General features: G+C 37.1%; 1 protein-coding gene across 1 annotated transcript; it reads left to right on the top strand.

Annotated features, from left to right (window-relative positions):
- Positions 1 to 1,532: 1,532 nt before the first annotated feature.
- On the top strand, positions 1,533 to 9,620 carry LOC127950570 (AP-1 complex subunit gamma-1). The gene is made up of 22 exons (XM_052547706.1): positions 1,533 to 1,584; positions 2,036 to 2,244; positions 2,432 to 2,556; positions 2,700 to 2,841; positions 2,953 to 3,049; positions 3,153 to 3,229; positions 3,314 to 3,409; positions 3,513 to 3,593; positions 3,685 to 3,783; positions 3,914 to 3,969; positions 4,902 to 5,015; positions 5,096 to 5,236; positions 5,567 to 5,621; positions 6,241 to 6,363; positions 6,627 to 6,716; positions 6,868 to 6,995; positions 7,438 to 7,542; positions 7,624 to 7,768; positions 7,847 to 7,979; positions 8,218 to 8,369; positions 9,062 to 9,160; positions 9,275 to 9,620. Exons 1-22 carry the CDS (start codon positions 1,548 to 1,550, stop codon positions 9,392 to 9,394), a joined length of 2,424 nt encoding a protein of 807 aa, XP_052403666.1. The 5' UTR covers positions 1,533 to 1,547; the 3' UTR covers positions 9,395 to 9,620.
- The last annotated feature ends 715 nt before the right edge of the window (positions 9,621 to 10,335 follow it).

The raw sequence follows: 10,335 nt of genomic DNA, 5'->3' as shown, positions 1-10,335 counted from the left end.
TTAACAAACCTATTTATGATGAGATCTAATTTGTGCTGGTTGATAGAACCTAATGAATAGTCATACTACCTTTCAAAAGATGGTATCAGCACGATTATTTATTTAATTTGATATTTAAGTAAATTAATAGCCTACTTTTAGAGGGGGCTACTATTAAAATGGATGGATGGATATATTTAATGGAATAGGCTAAGTAGTAGTCAATCTCATGAAAAGGTTCGATTTACTGGCATTGACAAGAAAGTAGGACTATAGCTACACGATTTAATTATTTACTAAATAGCAATAACAAATGATATGTAGTTAATTTGTGGAATAAATGTTCTGACGGCTTGCCATACTATATAATATTCATTGTATAATTAACCTAAAAAATATACGAAAAAATCTTTAAATACTGTATGGGTCCTTTAAATACACACTGCACACAAGTATTTTTCCAGTTCCAGAGCAGCTGGACGAGAATGAATGGCACACCCGGATGGCGGAAGTTGCGCTGTACTATGGACGATTTGTAAATGCTCTTACAGTGTAAAGTTACTCGTACAGTAAAATACCTCGCCTGCTTACCAACGGTTACATCGCAAGGTTAAACAGAAGAGGAAGAGCGGATGAATTAGGCTCTGAGCAGCCGGCAGGCTTCGGCGTTTGAGATTACTGCGCTGCCAAAGGTAAGATGAGGAGCCTGGGATCAGATGCTGGAACACCAGCGCACAGAAACACAGGCACCTGTACAAACTTGACTTCTGCCATCAAAAACTATCATAATACTCAATTTAATCACAAATAGATGTAGTGTACCACAAAGCAAGAAATGGGTACAACTTTTGCAAACGACGAGAAGCGCTAATTTATCGCAGTTTTCAGATGTTTCATGTTTTCCTGTCCTTATCACTTGTATGTTTACGTTTTATCAACATTATATTGCATGTGATTTTGCTGCGCATACAACGTTTGTGTTTGAAGATGGTGGATCGAGGAAAGTGTATATACACGAACACATGGACTGCGCTGTAAATTATATATGAAGATGGCAGTATTAGATGTCAAAAGGATAACGAGATGTGGAATGCGTTTTGATAGGAACGAATGTCAGAGTCTGAAGGCCGCGGTGCGCATGCGCGCATTAATATAGTCAGCATGGGAAGATCTGAAGTGAAAGCAGGTGTATGTTCCTCACCTGCGCCATGGGGAAGTAAAGTGACAGGCCCAAATGATCTATAAACTACTAAGGCGCTTAGAACTGTAAGTAAAAGTGCAGACAAAAATGACTGATTTCTTGAACACAACACTGATTTGTTTATAATGTGAGTATATTATGACCACAGGCTGCCATGCCCCAAAAGATGTGCCATATGTACTTTAAACATTATAACAAAAAAATATTTTAACCAATATGTCTAATTCAGTACTTCTCAAACCTGTTCTGAAGGCCCCCCTGCCCTGAATCGTTTGTATGTCTCCCTTATCTAACACACCTGATTCCACTCATCAGCTCGTTAATAGAAACTGCAAGAACTAAATTGGGTGTGTCTGATTAGGGAGACATGCAAAATGTGCAGGGCAGGGGGTCCTCCAGGACAGGTTGGGAACCACTGGTCTAATTTATCATAAGTGGGATTAAAGACATAATGTTACAAAATAAAATAAAAAGTCAAATCTCTTCTTTTCTTCTGTTCTTTTCTTATACTTTGTATTTATAAAAGAAAAAGTGTATTATGGTTTTCAACATTGATAATAAGAAATGTTTCTTGAGCATGAATTCAGCATATTAGAATGATCTCTGAAGAATCATATGACATTGAAGACTGGAGTAATCCCAGTAACCTATTTTTAGTAACAAATACTTCTTTGTTTGTCTGAAGTAAAACCAGGTCAGATTCAGATTTGCGATTTAATATAAAAAAATAATTGAAGTCAAGTTTATGTACAGATATGCAATCGCATTAGGTAGCAAGAAATTGCCAGTGCTTAGTTAGAACTGGTTCCTCTTTCAGTTTCTATGTAATGTCTTTCTCAATCTCTCTGATTACAGATACAGTCATGAGTCCCTCAGTGCGCTTACAGGAAATGATCCGGGTCATCCGAAGTGCCCGGACACAAGGTGAAGAGAGGGGCATCATCCAAAGAGAGTGTGCGGATATCCGAGCACAGTTTCGTCAGGGTGACAATGGGGAGCGTTCACACAGCCTGGCAAAGCTCCTCTACGTGCACATGCTGGGCTACCCTGCACACTTCGGCCAGGTGACTGTCCACGTTTGTGTGTAATTGCACTGCTGGATAAAGAGGTTTTAGATTTTCGATCACGCCACCTCATTTATGTCTTGTCTGTGCATCCTTCACCCTCTGTACTTTAAATTCAGTTTTTTCTTCATTTTTGCACCTGTTATATGTCTTTATATGGTGATAACTTTAGTATTGTCTCCCACAGATGGAGTGTGTACGTCTGATTGCCAGCCCCAGGTACAGCGAGAAGCGTGTTGGTTACCTGGGAGCCATGATGCTTCTAGATGAGAAGCAGGATGCTAGTTTACTGATTACCAACTCAATCAAGAAGTAAATATCTTTACATACGATTTATTCATATTGTTTTATAAAAAAATGTTTTTAAAAACATTGCTTCTTTTTTATGTGCTTTTATTTAATATAATTCAAGTTTTGAATCATTATTCTGACTGACCGTTTTATCCCTGCCGTAGTGATCTTTCCCACAGCAGTCAGTTTGTTCAGTCTCTGGCTCTGTGCACTCTGGCCTGCATGGGTTCAGCTGAGATGTGTCGAGACCTGGCAACAGAGATCGAACGGCTCCTCAGGGCCTCTCAGTCTTATATCAAAAAAAAGGTCAGTTCATGACATTTTATGTTAATAAACTTACAATTTAAGTCATGTCCGGTCAGCACAATCCTGCTAAGTCATGTATCCATGTGCTGTTGATAATAATTATTGCTTTAGGCCACGCTGTGTGCCGTTCACATAATAAGAAAGGTCCCAGAGCTCACAGAGCTGTTTACTCCTTCAGCAAGGACTCTGCTCTCTGAGAAGAACCATGGTTAGTGTTTCTTTTTGCAACCTATGCATAAACATAAAAAGTTTGTAGTTTTGAAAGGTTTATTGAATATTCTTTTTTAATAAACGCCTGACTGTTTCCACAGGGGTTTTGCATGGGGCTGTAGTTCTTATCACTGAATTGTGCGAGCGTAACCCTGACACTCTTGATCAGTTCCGCAAGGTAATTCAAGTGAATTTTCTTCAAAACCTTTACTTTACCTACTCGGATATACAGACTTTGTTTTTTTTCTTCCCAATTTATTAGGCTGTTCCTGAGCTGGTTCACATCATGAAAGGTCTCGTGACATCCAGTTACTCTCCTGAGCACAATGTAGCTGGAATCAGCGACCCTTTTCTACAGGTCAAACTCAGGATCACTCTTGATAAGGCTACAACATAATTTCTACATTTTATAGTAAACTCTGTGAATTTTATGATTTTTTTGGCCTCTTTCTATCCCTCAGGTTCGCATTCTTAGATTGCTGAGAATCCTGGGTCACAAAAATGACACTGCTAGTGATGCCATGAATGACTTGTTGGCACAGGTACAGCAGAACGAACACACCCTGTGTAATGTAGTTATGTATATTTAAAGCAGAGTTTAGAATGCTTGATTTTGGTGATTCTGATACACAGGTGGCTACAAATACAGACAGCAGTAAGACTGCAGGCAGTGCTGTGCTATATGAAACAGTCCTAACTATCATGGACATCAACTCAGAGAGCGGGCTAAGGGTTGGTCACAATTTCATATACAATTTACCATTCAATTTTATGTTGAGCTGGGTTCGATTTAAATGGCAGCATGGACTGGCGTCTCTGTAGTTTATTTTGGTCTTTAAATGCATCTATTTTGTCTTTTAAGGTGCTAGCTGTAAATATTCTGGGAAGATTTCTACTTAATAATGATAGGAATATTCGGTAAGTTTCCTCTTTATTTGAATGCTTCAAAATGTAAAAGAATTCAAATGTTAATCTTAATGAAAGTATATCTAACAATTTTATTTTATAATTTAACACCATTCAACATTTGGTTTATTACCGCTGTGAACCGATTGTACTTTCTTGTCATATTTGAGTTGGTTTATCATAATGTGTTATACATGTTATACAGAGGCAAAAGGTTAGCCAATATTTTTTATTAATTTTTTAAAGAAATTACTTAATTACTTTTCAACAAGGATGGATTAAATTGATCAAAAGATACAGTAAAAATTTTGTAGACGGTAAAGTTTCAAGTTTTATATTTATATTCAAGATTTTTTTTTACTTTCTATTGATCACCAAAAAAAAAGGTTTCTAAGTTTGCACATGAGGATTATCCAGCGTAACTGTTTTTAACATTTTTAATTTATTTCTATAATGTGTCTTGTGATACTGAAGACTGGAGAAATATCTGCTGAAAATGTAGCTTTGCATTAACAGAAATATAAACTGCCTTTTTAAAATAGAAAACAAGTATTTGAAATTGTAAGTATATTTCATAATGGGACTGTTTTTATTTATTTTTTGATCAAATGGATGCATGAATTATGGTGAGGTGATTTATTTCAGAAACATTAAAAACTCTCAAATATTTTCAACAGTGGTGCGTCTTCAATTTTAGTAAGTGTCCTTTAGTGCAGATCTATTTCAGAATTTTTATTTAATTATTAAAATCAAATGTAGGTGTCAGGAGTTAACATACACATGTGGCCTGCAGTTGCTTTGGTTAAAAGAATCCATGTTTTTTATATTTCTGATATAATGTAAGTATAATGTAAATTTAGATCAGGAAATATAAATTGTAAATTCATTTTCACAACCCTCACTACAACACGCTCTCATTTTCGGTCTCCTCTCATCCATCACAGCTACATTTCAATGACATCTCTCCAGAAGATTGTACAGACGGACCACAACGCAGTGCAGCGGCACAGAGGCACCATTGTGGACTGTCTGAAAGATCAAGACACCTCGGTGAAACGGTACTGTAAGTTCTAAGACGTGAAGACGTACAAATGGTCCTGTAATTACAGCTATTCATTCTGCTCTTTTTCATTTGCAGTCGTGCACTGGAACTGTCACTTGCCCTTGTGTCTGCCGTGAACATTCGCTCGATGATGAAAGAGCTCCTCATTTTTCTTTCAGTCTGTCCCCCAGAGCTTCGATCTCAAACCGCTTCCGGCATCTTCAACGCTGCTGAAAGGTATCATCAGTCCTTTATTCATTATATGTCTGTGGCTCAGCCCTGTTCATTTTTCAGCGTTTCTGTCCTATTAAACACTCACGTCTGAGCAAGCACCTCTCAAACATTTGCTCTCGTATAGGACAATGTCCAGTGAGTTGGTTTCTGACATGCCTATGTTTAATGCACATTTCCATCATTTGATTAACTACCAGTGTCAGTTTAAGCTAAAGATGCTCAGGTAATAGTTAGTAATTTTTTTTGTGTATGTGTTCGGTGTTAACTTGTCTATTTTTGTATATGTGGCAAGTCACATGCAATGAATATCAGTTGTCTTTGTGTCTTGGTCAGGTATTCCCCTTCTAAGCGCTGGCACATTGATACCATCCTGCATGTACTCACCACGGTAAATAGCACTGCTACACAACTAATCCATTTACACAACTCCTTCATCCAAAAATGTTATAATAACTGTCATCATTTAGTCATTCATTTCTTCTGATACACGATTGGACATCTTAGCCACAATATCAACTAGCATTTTCATGCAGTGAAAGTAAATGGTAACTTTTAAATGCCAAGATGCAAAAAAAGCATTACAAAAGTGGTAGATACGATTGGTGTGCATTATTTAATGTCTTCTAAAGCCATCTATATAATATTGTTTGGTAAAATCTCCTGAAACTCACTTTCATGTAGCCCCGCACATGACATGCAGATAAAAAACATATATTTTTCATAGCCACAAATTAGGAAAAGCTACCACAAATTTGTTCCCATGACTTAATTAGCTCCCTTGTTTTATTAAATTGTGGCCACATTTTACTAATTCAAGAGAAACTAATTTAGACTTGATTTAGCAAAACGAGGGAACAGATTAGTACAATGTGTCCACGATTTAATTAAAACAAGGGAGCGAATTAATAAGTCATGGGAGGGAGTCATGTCCGGGGCTCTGTAGAAATTAGTTTAAAAAACATGAGAGAATCAATCACTTAAACTGAAGTGATGTACACCTCTCTCAGGCGGGAGGCGATGTAAGAGATGAGACTGTGCCCAACCTAATCCAACTCATCACTACTGCATCTGAGCTCCACTGTTACACTGTCCACAAACTCTATAGAGCACTCGTAAAAGATATCGCACAGGTAAGGAAATCTTTCTTTCCTTTCAAACTATATTAGATCTGTAAGTGGCCTGTTACACAAGATGCATCTTTAATCTTCAAACGTGGATGTGCCATCCGTTTTGACCATTGAGCATATCTGGGCCATGAATACAGCATTTTAAGGATGCTGAATTTCACTATTTTGAATGAACGAATATGAAAAGTGTCTTTTTTTTTCAAGCATTTTGATTTATATGTGCCCTTAGTAAGTGCTCGTGTGTAATAGATACTTTATTTTCATAGCAACCCTTGGTCCAAGTTGCGTGCTGGTGTATAGGAGAATATGGAGACCTGCTGCTCAAGGGCGAGTGTGAGGAGATCGAGCCTGTGCAGGTAAACGCAAATGAAGATTATATAGAAAAGTAAATGGAAAGCATTCGTGGAGCACCACTTATTACTAATATCTGATGCCAGTCCTGTACCACCACGGTATTTGTTTTGTAAGGGGCAACTAAATTGAGTTGTGGGCCTTTTCTGTCGCTAGGTTACTGAGGATGACGTTCTGGATGCCTTGGAAACCGTTTTACAGTCTCACATGACATCGCCGGCAACCAGAGGCTTCGCACTCACTGCTACCATGAAGCTGAGCACTCGTATCACAGACAATGTCGAGTGAGACACGCTTTTGTGAAACCCTGGCAAGAATGCACTATGAATTCAATATGAGACTTAATGGGAATTTAAAAATTATGAATGCACTGATATTACCACTCTGGACAATAATTGTTTACAAATTTCAGTGTATTTTGTATAAATACAATGCTAAAAACTAGTTTAGGAATCAGAACATTATAACATCTCGTTTTGAGATCTGATATAGATTACATTTAATGGTGTTCATGTATTAGTGTTTATTTTAAGTTGTAATAATATCTCTCAATATTGTGCAGCCCTGGTGAATAACGAGAAAAAAAAGTTAATATTGGCTGAAAACTGTTACGTTATCAAATACGTACATCCCTAGGGGAAAATGGCTATTTGTACTTTATTTGTGTGTGAATTCTGTAGTCTGTTTGGTCTTAAATCTTTCATCTTTGTTTTTTCTCTCAATCAGCCGAATCAGAAGTATTGTCAGTATTTACGGCAGCTGCATTGACCTGGAACTTCAGCAGAGAGCGGTTGAATATAATGCACTCTTCAAGAAATATGACCACATGAGGTACCACTGTGATTTAAATGTGGATTATTGTTTATTCAAAAACATCATGCGTGAATGGTGCTGCTCTGGTCTTCCTCTCAGAGCTGCGGTATTAGAGAGAATGCCTGTGATGGACAAGAACTCACCTGGCCACACTGATGGAGACACACCAGGAGAGATTAAAGAGCCCGACACATCCAAACCCAAACCTGTTGAAGCAGGTTTGCTCATAGAACCAGCAAGCCAGGTAATTATTACAGGATATTGTATTTAGACTTAAAACTGCTAAACAGTAGTTCAATCTTTTTTTTTACACTTCTGTTAGGTGTGTGACCTTCTGGATCTCTTGGGTGGGACAGACACACCTCTTCAGCCCAGCCCTGCCCCAACAAGCACTCCAACAGCTACCTCTAGTGCAGATCTTCTCGACCTGCTGGGAGGACTGGAGCCGACACCAGGTGAGAAGTTAAGCTTGTATAGAAAAATACGTTTGGAATCATAAAGATTACAACAACGACAAAAAAAACATCAAGAATGCATTAAATTGATACAAATGACACTAAAGAAGACATTTACAGTGGTGCAAAACATTTCTATTTCAAATAAATGCTGTTTATTTGTAATAGAATGTATCATGGTTTCCACAAAAATATTAAGCAGAAATGCAGAAAGCTTGCTGTGTTTCTGTGCATGTAGTTCCTAGTGTGTCTGTCTACGAGAAGAACGGATTGAGCCTGAAGATCCAGTGTGACAAACAAACAGAAACCGAGGTCACGGTCACCCTTACTGCCTCTAACTCTACTCAGAATGACATCACCAACTTCACTCTTCAAGCAGCGGTACCAAAGGTCTGTACCCACTTCATTTTTAAACTTACTCTGTTTTTCACACTCAAGCAACAGATATTCAGCAGCCATATTAACAGCTAACAGCATTCACACGGTTTAAGAAAACTATTTCCTTACTGAACCCCTTTTTTTTTTTTTTTTTCATGCTGCACTCTGAATCCAAATGATTTAAATAGTTTACACTTGTACTACTTAAAAGAGTTTTGGTTCCGTTCTGTGTAGATTAATTGCTTTTTGATTTTCCACCACATGTAAATTAAATGTCTCAATAAATATGTTTTAAATACCTTTTAATTTAATAATTTATGCATTTATTAAAAAGAAATACCTGTTATTGTCCAGTTACCTTCAGTTGATTGCATTATAACTTTAAAGAATCTGTTAAAAACCCACTATTTTTATGACTTCAGATGATTTATTTATTATTTATTGGTCTTATTTGATTATTATTGATTATTGCACTAGAGGTATTTTTCATTTGCTTTCAAACGCCTTTTAACATACAAACACCCTGTAAAAATCCTTAATGTTTGTGTAAAGCAGGCATTACTATTTCTATTTCATTACATTTTTTACAAAATAAATACATTTTAAAAAATCTACTCCCACATTTAACTTGAGAAAGAAATTCTGTAATGTAGAAGCATTTGGATGCTGTCATCTCTTAAAATCAATCCTATATCCCTCTTTAGAGTGTTCAGTTGCAAATGAAGGCTCCGAGTGGTAATGTGATTCCAGCACATGGCCTTGGTCAGGTCACACAGACTGTTTTACTTAACAACCCTAACAAGGCAAGTCTATCCTGCTTTAGATGTGTGCAGCTGTCTTTCTTACTAAACTTATCAGCACTATTTATGCACAAACTTGATTATACTTTTATCCCACCCCTCCCCTTCCCCCTACAGGTCAGCCTTAAGATGCGGGTCCGTGTGGCTTACTCAAATCAGGGTGCAATTCATCAGGACACAGTACAGATTGACTCCTTTCCTAGCGCAGCCTGTCAGCCATCAGTCAGCCCTTTGTGACAGACCTACACGTGTCCAGAATCTCCAAGACTGTCTTTCCTATAAAGATGGAGATCGCTGGAAATAGGCAGCGGTTTGTCAACCCCTCTATTATGGACTAAACGCTGTCCCAGCACAGATTTGATACAACAGGTTTTTATGAAGTGTTGTCTTATTTTGAATTGTCTGGAACAAAGTGTGGTTTCATGTGCTGCCATTACTGCTCAAGATTAAACAGTCAAACTAACGTGCACTATCATTTGATAAGACCCTTTGTGCGCTGTCACAAGTAAGTTGAACTTGAATTAGTGATATCCTTCATGTGTACCTCCATAACTGATTATTCAGATGCTTTCTGGGAACGAATAACACGAGCTGTGAGGTCAGTTGAGCCTTACTGTTATCAAAGCCTTTCTCGTCATCGTTTTTGTTGGTTTATCTTTTCCTCTCAAAGTCTCAGGATGTTCCTAGAGCACCATTATATTGACAGTGAATGTTACCTTACCATCTCACATATTTACAATAACCGATTCATAATTCTCAACCTCACTGTGTGTGTGAAACCACAGATGTCTATTGTTTATTCTTGTTTCATCCAAACAAAATACAATAAATCATAAATACGGTATAATGCACTACACTCAAGATATGAGTTTTAGGAAGATGATTTAGTCAGCATCTCTTTTAGGATTGCAATATCGCTAATTTTATGTTTAAGAGCCAGGGTTATTATGGTTATTATACTAAAAACACTTTTGTTCCTTGAAATAAATCACTTAAAATGAAATTATATATATATATATATATATATATATATATATATATATACACACACACACTTCTTTGAACATTTCTTAATTTCTTTTGTTGAACTTGAATATGCTATGAATAAAACCTATATGGACATGTTTAAAACAAAAACAAATGAAAGACATTCAACAAAGTAACCAAGCGAAAAGAAA

Source organism: Carassius gibelio, chromosome B2 (genome assembly GCF_023724105.1).
Source record: "Carassius gibelio isolate Cgi1373 ecotype wild population from Czech Republic chromosome B2, carGib1.2-hapl.c, whole genome shotgun sequence".
NCBI lineage: Eukaryota > Metazoa > Chordata > Actinopteri > Cypriniformes > Cyprinidae > Carassius > Carassius gibelio.
The sequence above is the reverse complement of the archived record's forward strand: the minus strand, read 5'-3'. Positions and strand labels throughout refer to the sequence as shown.